The sequence below is a fragment of the Pleurodeles waltl genome, chromosome 9 (assembly GCF_031143425.1).
Source record: "Pleurodeles waltl isolate 20211129_DDA chromosome 9, aPleWal1.hap1.20221129, whole genome shotgun sequence".
Lineage (NCBI taxonomy): Eukaryota > Metazoa > Chordata > Amphibia > Caudata > Salamandridae > Pleurodeles > Pleurodeles waltl.
In genome coordinates, this window is record NC_090448.1 from 238833129 (window position 1) to 238852897 (window position 19769).

General features: G+C 43.8%; 1 protein-coding gene across 2 annotated transcripts in view; it reads right to left on the bottom strand.

Moving 5' to 3' along the window:
* CFAP92 (cilia and flagella associated protein 92 (putative)) overlaps positions 1-19769 on the bottom strand; it is a 292821-nt gene that overhangs the window by 131182 nt on the left and 141870 nt on the right. The window contains exon 6 of one of the 2 annotated variants that reach the window (XM_069206631.1): positions 7234-7348. In XM_069206631.1, coding sequence (XP_069062732.1) covers positions 7234-7348 — 115 coding nt within the window. The remainder of the gene's footprint in view (positions 1-7233; positions 7349-19769) is intronic. The other variant, XM_069206632.1, reaches the window with a different exon arrangement.

Sequence of the window (19769 nt, forward strand, 5' to 3'; positions counted from 1 at the left end):
TTCGGCTTCATTCAACTTCTGAGACATGTAAGCTACAGGATGAAGTTGACCAGTGTCCTTGTTTTGTTGAGACAAGACTGCTCCTATTGCCACATCTGAAGCATCAGCTTCAACTATGAAGGGTCGATCCGCGTCAGGATGAGTCAAGACTGGGACAGTGGAGAAAGCTTCTTTCAAAGTTTAAAAGGCTTGCTCAGCTTCTGGGGACCATACAAATGTCTCCTTCTTTCTTAATAACTTAGTGATTGGAGCCACTGTCTGGGAGAAATCACAAGAACATGAATCGCGCGTCTCGCTGATTCGAATGCCACCATGTAACTGTCAAGGAATGGTGGCGCACAATGAATATCAAGGGTTAAATCACAAGAACATGAATCGCGTGTCTCGCCGATTCGAATGCCACCATGTAACTGTCAAGGAATGGTAGTGCACAATGAATATCAAGGGTGAAAACACAAGAGCATGAATTGCGCGTCTTGCTGTGTCGAATATCAGCATGCAAATGCCACGAAACGTCCAAGCGCACATTCACACGTGTAAGAGTTAAACGGTTTATCATGCAAGAATTAGGCCCAAGAACTCGAGCCTCCTCGGTAACAGGGTCGGGGGCCCAGCCGATTCTCCGTCTTACCATCCTGATTAAGGATCACCAATGTAAATGAAGGGCAGAGGCCTGGAAGATTAAAGTAGGCCACCGGAACAGGAGCTCAGGAAGTTGCTGCTGCTCTACACCGGGACCTCTGAATAGTGAGCACGTGGAGCTGGGCTGGCTCCCTTATATAGAGTCTTGGCCCAGCCCACAAACCACACCCAGGCATGCTGCAGGGAAAGCTGCTTCTAGAAGGCCCTGGAAGGGGACCACACCCTGACACAGTCTGGAAACCTGCAGCAGTACATAGCATGTGAACAGTATTTATATGCATGCCGAACATAAGTCTTTAAGATTAAACTCTGCAATGCAAAAGGTTAAACAACGTCATATCATCACAATGCATACATTTTGTTAGCTTGAAACTGTTGGGTTTTTACGTTCTTGTCGCCCTTAGAGCACACACTGCCCTGATGTTGACAATAAACTGTATTAACAAATGTCACTAATATTTTATGTATGTTCTTAATAGAATATTTATGAGATTCTAAATATTGTGGATGGAGCATAATTGGTTATTTCTTTTAGATTGAAGCTATATCTCTTGTTCTTTTATTGATAATTAAGCATCCACATAGCCAAAGCCTGGATTTTAACAATAAATTCAGAGGAAAAACGTTTGTATTGGTTCTGAGATCTCATGTAAATGAAAAGATATTATACCTTTTATGAATTCAGAGAGACCTCCACAGTGAAGAATACTGAGGTAGGTCATCTTGTCTCTAGATATCCACTATGACTTGCAGACATCAGTGCCCAGCAGAGTGGTGAGTTAGAGTTATGATCTTCAGTGTCTTTAGGTTTTTTCTCTTATCACATTCCCGTTCATCCATTTCTACAACTGGCTAAAATATTCTTATTGTGTGTGGCTGGTTGTTGATTTGGTGAGAGGCAAAAGACTGCATTGCTCTTGCTGGATCCAGTATTCAGGAATGTTCCCCCAAATCCAGTACCCTGAATCAGTATTGAACAGAACCTGGAGGGTGTCGGTAAACATGGAAGAAAAGCACTGTTCCCTCTTGCTCCCCTACTTAATATACCAATGCTATACATCACATTTGAAAAAACTATAAAGCTGAACTATCTATCTATGGCTGCATGCATTCAGTGATACCTTCTTGGACAGCAGTTTCTTACATACACATAGCTGTAACTATGTGGGTGCCAATATCTCTCTGGATAGTCTGCATTACCACAGATTATAAAACAGCATGAAGTCAGTCATATCTGAACTATTGGCTGATAGGAGCAAAAACATTTGAGCCATTAGAATATGTCATTAAGAATAATGGTGAGGGTAGGTTTATTTATGGAACAGGCTCAAACATATTAGTTCTGTGAAGTAAATCAATATTCTAAATTAGTGCACAATGGGTTTGTGTTGTTAGTGAAACACCAATGAAAAATAGTTGTTCACATAGCAGCAAATTAAACCTGCTTCCAGAATCATGAGCACAACCTACCTTTCTAAAAGTATATAAAACAAATATATTTCACACTGAAACAAATGGTGTTCACTGACATTTTAAATCCATTTTTGTGTTGCAGCTTTCCTGTGGCAGATGTCATACAATTAGCCTAATAGTACATTCAAAAAACGAGGGGTTGTTAGACCTAACACACTGAGGTAGTGTTTCCCCTGACTTTTTGGCTTTTTTCCTGTAGGTTTTGCAGTTTATCTCTCAGGGCTCTGAGAATATTCCCACTGTCAGTACATTATGAATGTCCATGTGCCCTCCTTCCATATGTTAAGAAGTGGAGCTTGTTTTTGTGTGCACACTTGCACCTATGGTGTCCTTAAACCTGTTTCCAGCCCGTTCTAGCAGGCCTGTATGTGCGCACTTGCACCTATGGTGTTCTTAAACATGTGTCCAGCCTTCCAAGGCAGGCGTGTGTGTGCACAAGGGTACATATGCCCAGGGAGTGAAAAATACCCATGTGTGTTTTCACTAACAATGAGAGCTCCTCTGCCCAGGGGTTGAAAAGGGAGAAGTTTACAACTACTCCTAGCTGCAATAGTGGGTTGCTGTGGAGCAGCCTCATGATGTTTTCTATCATTGGATTCATCCTGACAAACCAATGCCTGTGATAAAGGCGATTTTGGCAATACTTAGAAATGCCACTTCTAGAAAGTGGGTATTTCTCTGCTCTAAACTCTTTTGTGTGCCTTTTAAATTTGACTGTAATCCACACTAGAGGCTGTGGGACCACATCCATGAATTCCCCAGTGACAGCTATAAACTGTGGGAATAGAACTGGAATGACAGACCTCTGCCACCAGAGGGCCTGACTGGAAAAATTGGCAGGCCTCTCGGGCCAGATCACAGCCCCACTAAAGACTAAGGGCCATATTTATACTTTTTGACGCACAACTGCGCCAACGCAGTTGTGCGTCAAAGATTTTAACGCCGGCTAACGCCATTCCAAAGCGCCATGCGGGCGCCTTATTTATTGAATGACGTTAGCCGGCGCAGCTGACTGGTGTGCGTCAAAAAAAATGACCCACACCAGGCAGCGCCGGCGTAGGGGGACAATGGAGCTTGGGCGTCACAAAATGGGGCAAGTCAGGTCTGAGGCAAAATATTGGCCTCAACCCGATTTGCGCCATTTTTTTTTACTCCCAACCCCCATTGAAATGACTCCTGTCTTAGCACAGACAGGAGTCATGCCCCCTTGCCCAATGGCCATGCCCAGGGGACTTATGTCCCCTGGGCATGGTCATTGGGCATAGTGGCATGTAGGGGGGCACAAATCAGGCCCCCTATGCCACAAAAAAAAAAAAAAAAAAACCTACCTGAACTTACCTTAAGTTCCCTGGGACGGGTCCCTCCATCCTTGGGCGTCCTCCTGGGGTGGGCAAGGGTGGCAGGGGGTGTCCCTGGGGGCATGGGAGGGCACCTCTGGGCTCCTTCCGAGCCCACAGGTCCCTTAACGCCTCACCTGACCAGGTGTTAAAAAATGACGCAAAAACGGCTGGACGTCATTTTTTCAGGCCCCCCACTCCCGTGCGTCATTTTTGCACGGGAGTTTAAATAAGGCACACATGCCTTAGAGTCATTTTTTAGAAGGGAACGCCTACCTTGCATATCATTAACGCAAGGTAGGTGTCCACGCTAAAAAATGACGAAAACTCCAAGATCTTTGGCGCTAGATGGGTCTAACGCCAAAGTATAAATATGGAGTTAGCTTTGTGTCGGATTTGCGTAAAAAAAACGACGCAAATCCGGCGCAAACAGAGTATAAATATGCCCCTAAGATCTTCATTCCACTGCCCACATGACAGATAGGACTGAAATTTAGGGGAACCATCTGTGGCTCAAAGGAGTAATTACTGCCGTCGGAAGGGACTGCGCACCCTTCCTGAATCATGGCTAGCCTGGGCCGATTGCCTGCTCCTGTGTGTGGCACCCCAAAGTGTGCTCTCCAAGGGCATGATGGCTTGCCCCCTGTTCCCTCGTGTAGGTCTCAAGGACATCAAAGACTTCCTGTGAGGAACTTACACCTACCTGTGACGTCCGGAGAGCGGTGCCCTCCTAAGTGCCCACATCATCTGCTGGATTCCACTTGGTAGCAGCAGTGTGATCATGGAACAAAGTATTGTGCCTGGAGACCAGATTTCCTGGTGCGGAGCCCTCATAATAATGCCCGCATTCAAGGAGTGTGGCCCTTCACTGTAGGGCCAACCCACGCATAAGCGTCTTGGTGGTGAGCGGATTCACCAGTTGCAGGTCCCTGCCTGGGTTGCTTCATTGATTGTGACACACTGACTGTATACTCATTGTGTGCGGCGTCAGATTCACAGGTTGCGATCCATTAGGGTTTTTGGGAGGTGTGTGTGCTATACAAACCTGCCTGATATCTGTGGCACCGTGTAGCAGTGTGGAGTGAGTGTATGTGTCGGAGTGACTGCTGGTGATCAACTGCACCGCATGGTGGTGTTGCAGTACACATTGTTTCCTTGCCAAAACATTATCACGGTTGACATTGGTTCTTACCAGTGCAGCCTAGGCCCAGGAGGCTAATAATGCTGTAATTATCGGTGTGTGCACATTGCTGCTATCGTTGTGAACTCGGATGCATGTATGGTATTGAATTGGAATAATTTCTAGGGTGGGCCTCATGCTGACAATGTTTTGCACCGCATGAGGTTGTTGGAAGGATATTTTTCCCAAGTGTACATATTGCTGATGCCATTTTAACATGGCTGGGCCTACTACTGCTGGTGATTTTTAAGAATGTGCGATATATGGCCAAAAGTAAATGATTTCTATGTCGTGTTGGTTAATGTGTGTTTTGAATACAAATCTTCTCAACATACACAAGGTTTTGAAGTCTCTTTTGTGATGCTAAGTGTATTTATTGTGTAAGTGTGCTGTGCCAATGCGTTACACATTGCAACTGTGATAAGCCTGACTGCTCAGTGCCAAGCTACCCAAGAGTGAGAGCTCGTTATCCAGTGAGTGTAATCACGCACCCCTCATAGGAGTGGTAGATTCTGCCTGGCTAGGGCCTTGCCTCAGCCAACCAGAATGTGCCGCTTCTAACAGGGGGGGTCACTTAAAGTTTGGCAGAGAGGGTGAACCACCATGAACTATTGGTTCATCTGCCTCCCCAAACTCATGAAAACTCCACCCCACTTGGAAATGCATGAAGCACAGGATTTCCACTAGTGGAGCTTCAGCTTGCTTCATCAGTGGAAACGCTTAACTTGGCAGCCCATCCTCCACAGGCTTGCATGGTCACAGAGAGGTACTAAAAGCTCTACTTAGGAAGCAGAAAACTGTTGATAGATTTCTCTGCCCCGGCTGCCATATAAGGCATGTCATTTTAGGCATGGAAATCAAACTACAATCCTGACCCACAAGAAGAAAACTCATTATGCATCATTGTCATTACTTTTGTTTTGTTTTTGGAAAACGAAACACTTTTCCCAGAAGGGCCACAACAATATATCATCTGTTTTACAAAGTGTTTTGTCTTCACTGCAATCAGAAGACCGTTGTTCCATTGAAAGCATGGAGAGATCAGAAATTAGATCCCCACCACGTTGGCCAGATCAGTGGAAGCCACAACCTTCACTGATCTGGCAGGCTGGCAAGCTTTCCAGCATACTCTAAATGACTGACAGTATTTAACATTAGCAGTGGACTAGCTGACATGCCCTTATCTCTGGTCCACATTTATTTATATATCTGATGTTTTGTAAAGCATTTGTGATAACTTCGGAGCGTTACAGCTATACAATGAACTAGCAAAAGAGTAAACCAGAATCTGTTGTTCATTACAGCCAGTAAGCGTAAGGGAAAACCATCATTTAACAACATTCACGCACGGCCTTTAAGACAGTCTTCAGACATACTTTCTTGAAACATTCAATTTTAATGAGGTTGCTAAAACTGAGGTGATTTAGTTCATCTGAGCTGTGGTCAAATCCATTCTGTAGCTTATAGTCCATCATTCATAGGGTATACTGTCATGGGCCTTGCCAGCTGAAGAGACATAGTGGAATCAGATGATACGAGGTATTTGTCTGGGACACTGCAAAAGTATAATGGAATATCTGTGTCACCATAAAGCCTTCCTCGAGAGTCATGAACACTGAGTGCTGTCTAGTCAATATTAATCTCATCACCTTTTCCCAATTCATATCCATCTTAAAGATGCCATGCAAATCTTTGCCAAATTAGTCTACCCCATGTCTAAAATGTAATCTGCCATAATCTGTTATCTGCTTTCTCATAACACGTAGAGCACAATCCGACTTCCTGAAGGATATTTTTGACATTTTGTTGTTTGTCATTGGCAGAAGACTTGGTAGCTTCTCCTATTGCTCCCCTTCATGTGAGGTTAGCAATACTACAGTTTGAGTAGCTCTCACTATCTGGCGGGCATGCTGATGAAACCTTCCTTCTTATTCTTCGACCTTCCACATCAGGAAGAACTGAAGTAATCAAGGATAAGATGACCAGACATCAATCTAAGATGAAGCAGAACATCATCTGGTTTGTTATATTTCATATTTGATATCAAATGGCATGTAGGCAGGTTTTGTTTCGCTTAATTTCTAGAACAAATAAGAACCTTCTCCAAATGGCTCATTTTGCACAGGCAATCCACGTTACAAGCAACATACATGTCAAAGAATAATACAAGGGTTGGAGGAACCTTAGTGAGGTCAAGCAAGGAACATCTTTACAAACAACGTATTACACTTATGACTCTACTTCTCCTGCCACAACATTCTTCTTGAGGTGGAGCCACATGATAGATGTTATTCTCATGGTCTCACCTTCCTCTTTATCTTCGCTCCTGCCTTCAGGTTTGAGATTTATCTCCAAATTTGGAAACAAAGTCTTATAATCTACAATACATTGCTTAGTTACTATGAACTATGTAGCTGTAGCAAGCATTATTTTATCTGTGTTCTTCTTGACTACAAAGCAATATCTATACCAGTTAGAGGTTATTATCCCTCAAACATAAGCATAAACATGAGACAGTTCCGTGCTTGCTACTCCACTAAAAATGAATGTCTGCCTCATTTTTCAGTGGTTTCCTGTTTTTTCAAGAAAGAAAATGGCTACCTCAATGAAACACGGTCACCAGCCCTTGAATGACCAATTGAAGATGGAGGTGCACTGGAGATGGGTGGTAGTTTCTCTGATACTTCAGCTCCAGCTGATAAAGGCTTGAGTTCTGCTGGAAGATAAAAACAAATATATTTGTTTAAAGCATTATACCACGTCTGGTGCAAGAAGAAAACAGAAGGAATACACAGTGCAATAAACACAGTTTTCAAACATTGAAGCATTTTTTCTTTCTACTCAAAGTTGGGTTACAAATGTAGGGTTGAATGATACAAGCAAATTAACATCAACTGGTAGATCTCTTTCCAGTCCTCCAGCTTCCCTTACATATTTTACTTTAATTTATTCCTTTCAACTGTAATATGTGTCACATATGTGCCTAACCCCCAGAACAGTGGTTCTTAACCTTTTGATGTTCATGGATCCCCAATGAGTCACTTCTAGAAATAGGGGGCCCATGCCTAAACATTTTCTATGATTTAGAAAATACACACATATACATCATAAAAATATGAAATATTTGCTTCACAAACAAAAAAAAAAGATTTTTCTTATGTTAATGGGAAACTTTGAGCTTTTTAGTATTTGTTTTATTTGTAAAACACAAAGCAATATAATAGAGTCGAGCATTTCACTTTGTTTTTTCTATTCTTAATGCACGTTCTCTTTTTGTCAGTGTATACCAGTTTTATTATTTCTGGATGCAAGTCACCCATACTTTAATCTGCTTGCTAAATTTATTCTACTCCAATAAATCAAGATAAGGATATGAACTTAGGCCCAGATCTATATCTGGACAGACGACTCATGGGCCCACTATGGGGATGGAGTAAATACTCCATCACCGTGGTGGAGAGGCCACCCACCTAATTTACAAATGAGTGCCAAGCAGGCAGTTATTTATAAAGCGTTGGCATAACCACCATCATGGTGGTTCCTGGAAAGTGTCTGAAGAATGCAGCTCTGTAGCAAACAGTATTCTTTTTTTCTTTTCAAAAAGAAAATCCTCAAATAGGATTTTCTTTTTTAAAAGAAAAAAACGTAATGCTTACCCCATCGTGAAATGCTTCTCCTATGGCTATGATCAATGATCACATAGGCAAGTCGAAAACACACAGGCAACTTACAGAACTTAGTACAGTGTTTCGAAATCTTTTGGCTTCAGTGCACCCCAAGTTATCACTACACCAGGGACCCTCAATGAATTATTATTGGAATCCAGGGCCCCCCCCCCACTGAGTCATTACTGGAAACGGGGACCCCGGCTAAACATTGTCAATGATTTCAATACACAATACAGAAACAAGCATTCATCAAACATACACAAATGAAAACACATTTAATTTAATTTGCAAACAAATATAAATAAAACAAAATAATGTTAATAGGAAGAGTGGCGCTTTTCTAGATTCAAATGAAGCCACACATCGTCCATACTACATACTTTTTAAAGCACCTGCACTTCTTTCACAAATCAATCTGAGGATACTAATTTCATTTTTTGCCTCCAATTTCAAACTCCTTGACATTAACAGTAAATTTTAAAATGTTCAGTTGTACATTTTGCCACTTTATTTATATACACTTTATTAATATGTTAATATTATTTAATTTTCTAAGTAGTCACGAACCCCATGATGATGCTTTACGTTACCCCAGGGGTCACCGGACCACAGTTTGGGAAACACTGCCTTAGTTCATAATTTATGCAGCCTTCCTAATTGTCCAATAGCAAGCTTTAGCATTCATGCTGACAATATGTTGACCAGCGTCTCATTTTACTCCATAGTATAGGACTACAAGAGGACTACAAGAGGAGCAGTGAACACAAAAGATGATTTGAAAACATAAGGAAATTGACACTTCACGTGAGCTGCGAGTCAAGGAAATATTTAGCATTTGTTTATGGTCTGTAAGGGTGAACCGATGGTTGATGGTCTGGGGAAGGTACCACTCATTGGAAGGGTCTGTGCTGCCTCACTGTTAGCATTTGTGCACTGCTGCTAACGTAAATTCCATGTGCGTCAGTTGCCTAGTGTAGACCTGCAGCCTTCTCATCAATGTCATCAATGAAGACTTTAGAGAAAGTTAGATCAGCGTTTGCACTGGAACCAAAGCCATGAAAACCTACGCATCTTCTGTTACAGTCTGAATGGCTGAGTGATTCTGAGGCCTGAGATGTCATCTAGAGTCATCTAAACTCTTTCTTTCAAGATTCCTTTGAACTGCAAAATGAAGACATTCTCATACTCTACTTACTGCTAACTCCTTATTTCTTCTATGTCACTGGGGTTAAACATCAGGTACACCCTATCAGCTTTGAAAAGGACGGATAATGATGATGGTTTTAGACATCATGTTCTTCAAAATACCATCTCAAGTGAACCGTCCAACGTTATTTTTGTAAGGAAATATTAATTTACTTTATCCGCACTACAGTGCTCTAAAATGAAACTAAACTATATCCAGGCAATAAAAGTACCAGTGCAAAACAACCAATGGCAAAGCCAATAAGTCTGATGTTGGCTGCCTACCAATTGCCTATAGCAATGCTTAATTTGTTTGTGAATGTTTTCTGTATTAAGGCATGCAACAGTGTTGGCAGTGTTGAGGAGAGTTGCCAGTTCCTCACCGAAGTAAAACAAATACATTGTCTAAAAGATCAAAATATATATATTCACTGAAAAAAACAAAGATTAGAGGGATGTTTTAGTTAGGTTCTGAAATTACTCACACAAAACCATTGAAATTCAGTAGTTATAGCTAACTAAAGTAACTGTAACTCGCACCGTAATGTAACTATAACTCACGTCCCCATCATGAACAGTTTTCTCAACAATAAAGTTATTGCAAATGTTTTACTGATAATATCAAGATGCCACTGAAAGTGTCTTCAATTATGTAATTTGTGGAGTGATTAGCTGTCCATGGCAAAGGCGTGAGTTATAGTTACTTGAGTTAACCATTACTATAACTTTAACATTACTATATACAATAACTATACCTGTATCCTAACCCCTTACGTGTTTTTAAACTCCTACTTTTCCACCTCCCCGCCCAGCCAATGCAACAAACAAAATGTCAGCTGCACCTTTCTGTCAGGTTGCAGCTAGCTAATCAGGGCATTGCTTTTTCCCCGGATTCGTGAATCTGGACCTGGATCCACAGGTATAGGCATGGGGAGGATCCGTCTCCAAATATATCTATATTTTTTAAACTCTAGTATCTCTGAAACTACTGATCGGATTTACACCAAATCACAAAAAGTGTAATCTGCATACCAAGAGATTTCTGCTAAAACTGGTATAATTCTGTTCAGCAGTTTGGGCTGCCGGTGTGTCTAAAGACCCTATGGGAAAATGAATGGGGAACCGTGTTTTGGCACCCTTTCCCCTTTTATTCGGCCCCTGCTTGACGGTTCACCCCAAAAGTGTCAAGATAGCAGGTGAACTAAGCAAAGTATACATTTTGAGAATTTTGTGAAGATTTCTCAAGCGGTACCAAAGTTATAGGCAAAACAAAAAAAACCTTGTCCTATGGAAACTAGGTCCTAACTGTAACTACCTACTAGTGACTGCCCGTAGGTAATATATATATGCATATATGTTCAGGTAAAAGCACACATTGATCAAATAGTCCCTAGCATTGTAAGAGACTATTTTCAGAGGTACACATTGTGAAAGAGCAGAATGCTGTTAGTCATCACAAGGTAAGCAATGACTGAAGCGTGCTGATCATGTGCCCGATGCTGTGGTGGGCTGAAGGAAAACGTGAATGACACAAAAATGGGTGTAGAGGACGTTCGGAAAGCCTATGTCAGTAAGTATGGATTGTACATATATGCTGGACGTGGACCTCTCTGAAGGGTCACCCCCAAACATTTTGCCTTTACGCTCTATTTTTGCTGAATTTGGTTTTGTTCTCCTTGGGACTCTGTGCATTATACCTCTACCAACCAGTTTTACTGTGCTTGTGCTCTTGCCTTTTAACATGGTACAAATAGCTTACACCCAATTGCCATATTTAATTTACTTACAAGTCCCTTGTAGAGTGTTATACCATGTACCCAAGGCCTATAAATTAAATACTAACAGTGGTCTTACAGCACTTATTGTGCCACGCACTTAAGTAAACCCTTAAAACATGTCCCAGTTCTGTCATTGTTGCCAGAATACAGTTTCAAACTGTCAATTAGACTTGGCAATATAGCCCCCTTCCTAAGCCTTAAACAATTTTTTTTATTACATATAAGTCACCCATAAGATAGGCCCTAGGTAGCCCATAGGGAAGGGTGCACTGTAATTAAAAGGCTGAACATGTACTTTTAAGCTTTACATGTCCTGGCAGTAAAAAACTCCTACATCAATTTCTGAACTACTGTGCGGCCTACCTGTTCCATACGATAACATTGGATTGCCTTATTACATTTAATCAGTGCTAACTTTTGATTTAGAACAGATACCCATTTCATGTTTGGTATCTATGAGATTATAATTACAATTCTCTTTATTGGTAAAGTAGGATTTTAAACTACAGGTTTGAAAATGCTCATTTTACAAAGCTGGCCTTTTCCTGCCTTTTGCCATTTGGTACCTGCAGCATGTCCTAGGTCAGATGACTGGGCATAGTTGGCAATTAGGCTTTGTGAATTCCTCCCAGAGGCATACCATAGATGAATTAGGTGTACCTGAATAGGCTGTAGGCTAGTAGAATGGGGGTGTAGGGTGGAGCTGGACACAGTCCCACTTGCAACTGAATAGGCTTTGCATTGCCTTCACACAAAGGGCTTGTCACTACTGCACTGTTCCTGCAGCTAGCCTGGAGCCAGCGCAGGAGAGTCAGGAAATTTCAAGCACTTCAAAGAGAAACCTTTAGAAACCTCCATACATCAAAGAAGGCACCAGGTGTCAAAATAGGACCCTCAGACTTACTCTTCACTTTCTGGATCTGCTCAAGGACTCTTGAAGACTGCTGTGTACTCCACAAGACTGCTTTGCTGCACCTAGAAAGACTGCTTTGCTGCCTGGAGCCTGCCTTGAACATTCAGAGGCCTGCTCTTCTTCTTCACTTGAACCCAGCACGACCAGAGTGACTGCAAGGGCTAGTTTGCTGGCCTTCTGTTCAGAGCCACGGGGACATAACAGGCTCCCACCAACTTAAATCACACTTGGATCCAACCTGAGTGAGTCTTAATCCCCCAAGTGGTGCCCCTCCAGTCCTGGGCCCTTGGAGGTGGTGCTAAATGTACCTGGAGAGCCGAAATCCAAAACTTGCACTTACATTTTTTGGGGCTAAAAACTGTTCTAACAACGGAGGGAATACCAGGACCTACCTGTTCATTTATCTGTCTCAGGTGCATCACTGGTCAGCCTGACTTTGTGGCTGCTCCCGATACATTCTCCTCCACAGAAGCAAATCCTGCTCAATGGTCAGTCACCAAAGGGGTATCTGGCATCCTACAACTGTTGTCGGCAATGCCCTCCTGCCTTTTCTTGCTGTAGGTTTTGGACTCCCATAAAAGTAACTACATAGAAATCTTCACCGTGACTTTCACCAATGGCTCCACAATAATGACACTCCTTCTTCGGACACCGCCTGCAGCCTTGCTCCGCAGAACATTTTTCTTGAAAATTCTTCTAAGGTTAGCCCCGATTGTGTCCAATCCACTTCTTGTATCCGACCCGTGCTCCATAGCGTTTTTTTTTTTTTAATTTGACACAGTCTCACGTGACTAGATGTCTGCGATGGTTGCTTTGGTCTTTTAGGCGCTAGTTTTTACTAAACATTTGTAAAAATTCATAACTCTAGTTCTACTGATTGGACTTTTGTCACTTTGGTGTCCAATAATTTATTACATTTTGCTCCATTTTCCTAAATTGGAGTGAAAGTTTTCTTCTGTTGTGTTTCACTGTATTACTGTTTGTGTTCTGCAAAAATACTTTGCACATTGCCTCCAAGTTAAGCCTGACTACTTTTGTGCCAAACTACCAGAGGGTTAAGCACAGGTTAACTTAGTGACTTTTGTGGGTTGCTCTAACAGGTACTGACTGTTGCTTGACCAGGGTTAACACCGCTGTCAACCAAAAACCCAATTTCTCACAGTATATTCATGTTTAGAACAAAAGGCTTTGGCTTAAGCCAATCCTATCCAAAGGTGCACTTTAAAGGAATCACACATATGGTAGCCAGGAGAGGGTGCAGTGACCAAAAGTTAAAGTAGGGCATTTTGAAACCTATCCACATCAGTTAGAATCATGGTTAGCACGTTAAATTATCTTTGCTGAAAATGAGTGCCCTGAAGATTACAAGTTCAAGTCATGCATGGCCAACTCAGAAGATCACACTTATGAGTTCAATAGGTTAAGTGTTTGAGAATTTTACCCACCTCGCTGCTCTCATCATTGCATGCCCCACAAAGTCAGACATCTGATCTGACTGTAAACCAAATTAGTTGTGCAACTCGTGAAAGTATGTGTCCCTTGATAGATGTCTGTATTGAAGTTCCTTCATCCAGCCAGTGGGCCTACTTTCTTTAAAGTATCAGGATGGTCCTGGTCTTCAGAAAATGTGCTGCTAATTGCAGTGGCTCTGATGATGGCACTAGCAGCTTCAGAGACAGTGCCATCACCAGTGTGGGAAACTACCAGAGAGGCCTGTGGTACAGGAACAGCATAGGCCTGCGCTGGAACGGTATAAGAGAGTGAGGGGATAAATCGTGCCAAGGGTATACATGCAGATGGAAGCTCAGTGAGGAGACCAGCAGCTCCGTGGGTCCCAAGGGTGCACAGCAGGAATGTCGTGGAATAAGGCCAGCATTGCCAGTGTCAAGGCCGAATATTGCACAGGGTGAGCACCAGGAGCTGATACTATAGGTTGGCTTCAAGTGTCACAGTGCTCAGTGCTCAGTGCTGGAGCTGGCATCAGGGTGACATATGATATCTCTGACTCTGAAGAGAAAGCCTGAGGTGGAGACTTATGCCGCAGGTATGGAGATCAACTACTTGAGGGTGTGCACTTTGGTCACCTTCATGCTAAGGAATCAGTCCCTGGAGGTTTTGATGCTTCTTCTTGGATTTGTCTTTCAAAGGCTTGGGCACCTTACAGGTTGACAGCGAGTAGGTGAATTAAGAGCGGGGCCTGAATGTGGATCAATAAGGGGCATGGCGTGTGTAAACAGTTTGCCCTTCCACTCTTTGATGACGTTTCTTGCTATGCACAGGGATGCGTTTTTCTCATGGTCTGGAATCCTGCTTCGGCAACAGACACCACAAGCATACTTTGTATGGGTCTGAAATGGACATTTGCTTATTGCAGGACAGGCGTAGCTTACACACTGATTTTCTGAGGGCTTAAATCCTGCCAGCACTGCAGAAAGAAACTTTAGTAATAAAATGTGTTATGAGGAGAGCACTCTGGATCCACATCAAAGGCTGTGGAAACGACAGCTGATGCCAATGCACCAGGGTGGCACATATATGACTCACATAATGGCAAAACCAGGATAGTGCCCAGCTTCGAGATATTTAGTTGATCACTACACAAGGGAATGGAAATGGTATCAGGAGAAAAAACAGAAACACTAAGGGCCTAATTTAGATATTGGCGGACAGATTACTACATCACAACGGTGACAGCCATCCCATCCGCCAAAATTGAAATCCTATTATGTCCAGTGGAATTTAGATTTCGGCAGATTGGATATCCATCACCGATGTGACAGAGTAACCCATTCGCCACTATCTCAATCAGGCCCTAAATGTGACTTGTCACTCTGCTGGGCATTGATGACTACAGGTTGAAGCTAATATCTAAAGACAAAATTAATATCTTTAGACTATCGCTGTGCTTCACATTGCACATATTAAAGTGCAGCACTGGTATTACTGAAAATGTCTAATTTGAGAATACATGTTCTCTGGTCATGCTATTCATTGAAGTTTGTCTTTTTGTGAAACTTAAATAAAATTTGCTTATCATATTCTCATAGTTTTTTTTACAGGAAAGAGAGACCATTTAATTTCCTCACCTACATGGCATCCAATAATGTGCAACAAAAGTATAGTTCTATATTCTTCCAAATTAATTCAAATTCAGAGATGTCAAGTTTGTTTCCAAACATGACTTAAATCATTAGAATACTTATTGGAGTTCAACTTCAATTTCCTAACATGCTTTCACAGGAAAACAAACAATCTCTAAGTTTCCACAAGTCCTGGAACGAAGGTCCTAGCCGAAACAACAACGTATCTCAATTGCCTCACTAGGATGCTATGAATCATGAAGAAATCTATACTTCACAAGTTCAAAATGTCCCTGCTGATGAATATTGTGCCTCCAGATACATAACCCCTTTTGCCAAGTGGCACCAACACTGCGGAACCATTGCAAACTTTCCTAAACCTAAACTCAGCACATGCAAGAAGTGACCTTCACATCAACTGGGCATTGGAAAATAAGCCAAGGATTATGACACCAAATATATCTCCATGTGCCCTATAGGTATATCTCTGATGGAAAAAAAGAATATCTCATAAACTTAATTACATGACAGTGTTTTTCAGACATTCTCAACCTGAAGGAGATTTCAGCTGGGGAGAACTGCCAGATGTGAAGTCATGCCATCCCAAAATAACTGTCTACCTTTGACATATTTCGAAATTTCTCAGACCAGCTTATGCAATTCACAACAGAAAGTAGTCTCCACATTAAGTGGAAATCCTAAGATAAATCACAGGTTACACTCGTCCACTTAGGTGGTCATTATGACATTGGCGGTCTTTTCCGAAGACCGCCGTGGTGACGGCCGCCAAAAGACCACAGTGGAAATCATCCCACCAGATAATGACACCCAAACACAAAACCGACAGGAACCAGCCACAACAACAAATTTCGCCAAAATCAATGGAGGTGAAAAACTGTCAGACCCACCCCCCTCCCAGCAACACCAGCAATACACCGCCCTCCAAATTATGGACCACGAATCACCACAGCAGACACTCACCGGCAGGCAGCCATTGGTGGTGCACACCGCCGCAGCAGAATTAGGCACCCAACACCAACAGAAGCCAACATTGGCCAGATTGAAAAACCCACACCTGACACATATTCATACACCATACACACCCACCAACAGCACCATAAAACTCCCCCCACAACTTGCTACACCTTGCCAGCAAAAGACAATACAAGAACTGCACACACAAACCACAGCCACCTATTCACTTTTCACGCATCACACACCACATACCATACCTCAACACCTATCACACTCTGCACAACACATCCACTACATCCACCACACAATAGGCATGTCCCCATAGAAGAATCCCGGTTTCACAGATGAGGAGTTACAGGTGATGGTGGAGGAAATCGTCAGGGTAGAGCCACAGCTGTTCGGTGCGCAGATATCCATTGCCAGGAAGATGGAGCAATGGCAGAGGATCGTGGACAGGGTGAACTCTGTGGGGCCATATCGACGCACAAGGGACGGCATTCACAAAAGTGGAACGTCCTACGAGGGAGGTGCATGCAGTGGCCTCCAGGCACCAAGTTGCCATCAGGAAGACTGACGGTGGACCCCGAGCCTCCTCCCCCACAGTTGACAGCATGAGAGAAGAAAGTCTTGGCATTCCTGCATCCTGAGGGCCTCACTGGAGTCACTGGAGGGCTGGACACTAGTAAGTCACTATTACTACCCTACCACCACCGATACCTGCATGGCATGTCACCCCCTAACCCTGACTCCCTTCACTCCACTCCATCCCATACAGTGAACCACCCCCATAACCACCCTCAATGGTGTGCCCCTGCATGCCCTACCCACTGCAAGCACACCCTTCCCAGCTCTGCATGCACACACCTACACTAACCCAAATGTGGGAGGACAACACACAACCCATAGGGAAAGCCAGAAACGCTGAATATGTGTCAGACAATGACTGTAATGAATCTTTCACATGTCCACAGGTACACCAGCCAATGTCAACAATGAGCATGTGCCACGGCAACCCAGTCCCCCACCAGAAGGTGCCCTTAGTGATGACAGCAACTCCGGATGTCCCGATCTTGATGATCTCCCTGGTCAGTTGGCTTCCACATACCACACCTAGTCCACCACAGGGCCCCCCCCAATCTGACACCAACACCACAGCAGCCACCCAACATCCCCAAACCTCTGTCCCCAGGACATGTCAATCAATTGTGTGCCCAACTGTACAGAGACCTGAGTCAACACCACACAGGCAAGACGATGAAGGTCCTGGTGGGCAAACCGTTCAGGGGGCACAGGCACAGAGGCCAGGCCCAGTGGGCGGTTAGCTGTGCGCCAGGGGGAGGCCCAAACCAGGGACCAACTGCCCAGGAGGCACTCACGCATATCCTGAGGGCCTACCAACTATCCCAGGACAGGATGGGCCTGGTGATTACCATCTTTCAGGAGAACCAGCGGCTACAGGGGGTACACCACCAGGAGGTCATGCAGCAGTTACAGGCCCTAAATGCCAACATGGCCACCATTGCAGGGGTGCTGGGTGACATGGCCAACACAATGCATGAGTATGCAGCACAACAGCAGGCCCCTCCAACTAGCCAGTCAACTCACCAGCTAACAACATCTGCTGCAGCCAGTCGACAGGAGGACCTGCCACATCACTCACAGGCCACCAGAACCCCACTCCCTGCAGAAGGTGAACCACCCTGCAGATGTTCCCTGCGACCCAGACAGACACCAGAGACTATTGTCAAGACCTAAACCACCGCCAAGAAATGAACCCCTCCTGAATGTCTCCCTTGTGTTTCACTGAGACACCTTGTTCACTTGTAACTGCCATTGCTCTGTTTCCTATGGCCCCATGAATACTGGATCTGTGCAACAAACCAACTGGGCCACTACACTGAAAGTTACGTTCACCATCACTCCACTCTATTGCACTATCCCATCCTTTTTGTCACTTCAATAAAAACCCTTGAACACAACTGAAGTTTCTGTGCTTTATCATAAAACAAAATGCAATGTCTTAAACTGCATTATCTTGTTCAAATGTCCTGTAATGTGTGAATCCATCCAACAAATGAGTGTAAGCAGTCTGTAGTCATCACATCAGTACACAGTTGTGCCCACACCAACATCTGCAAAAAGGGAAAGCATAAGTGACAGTCAATTGAGAAGTAAAGGTAGTGCTTGGCACAACACAGCAGCCACACAGCACTGAACTGTAAAGGAGGTATAAACAGGAGTACAGTCTTACCTGAGTGTCAGTGGAAGTATTGCTGTATCATATGTATCATGTTGTCCACATCCTCCTCCTCTTCCTCATCACTGTCTTCGGTGTCCTCTGCTGGCACAGGTGAATTGTCTCCCCCCTCCTCATGCAGGTAGGGCACATGGCGTCTGAGTGCCATATTGTGAAGCATGCCACCACTATCTGACAGACCTACTTAGGGGTGTAGAAGAGGGATCCACCAGTTACACAGAGGCACTTGAACCTGGCTTTCAATAGGCCAAATGTACGTTCAGTAACCCTCCTGTACGCCCATGTGCTTCACTGTACTGAATTTTTACCCCTGTCCTTGGATGCCTCACTGGTGTCAACAGCCAGGACAGGTTTGGGTAGCCAGAGTCACCTGGAAGAAGTGAGGGACACACATTACTCATGTACAATGGCACAGAGTACAACTTTAAGTGGCATGCAGTGTCATACATTGGGAGCATACTCAAGCTCACCTATGAGCCACACTCTGTGCCTCTGTAGTCGTGCCATCACCTGTGGGACGCTGCTATTCCTCAACACATAGGCATCATGCACAGATCCAGAAAACGTGGCAGTGACGTGGAAGATGTATTGATCAGCAAGGCACACCATCTGGACATTTATTGAGTGGTAACTCTTCCTATTCCTGTAGACCTGCTGATTTGTCCTGGGAGGGACCAAGGCAATATGGTTCCCGTCAATGTCCCCAATCAAATGTGGTGTAGAATTCAGCCTTCACAGTGGGCAAATCTTCACTCTGGGTGAATGAGATGTAGCTGCTCACATGTTTTAGCAAGGCAGCCAATACTCTTCCAAGCACATTCGAAAACATTGGCTGTGACTTTCCTGCAGCCAAGCCCATAGACACCTGGAAGAAACCACTTGCCAGGAAGTGGAGTAGAGTAGTGTACTGCAGCGGGTATTGCTGAAGTGTTACAGATGGCAGGAATCAGATCTGGCTCCAATTGTTGACACAGGTCATAATGATGTGGCGTTCCTCCAGTGTAGCCAAGTCCATTAGGGGTCTGTACACGGGTGCTTGCCTTCTCCTCCACAGTGGTAGGCATCTAGGTTGACCAAAGTTGAGATGTGTGTGACACAGGAATATGGACACACAATATCACAGTACACAGAGCATGTATGTATGTAGCAGACTGGAATTGGCTTGGTGTGTGCCATCGGTACCTATGATGCACATTATATTGTCCGCCATGAGTACCAGTATTAGGATTTGACAACCGCCCATCCTGTGTGCAGGGACAGGTGGGAGTGACCTTACTCGGC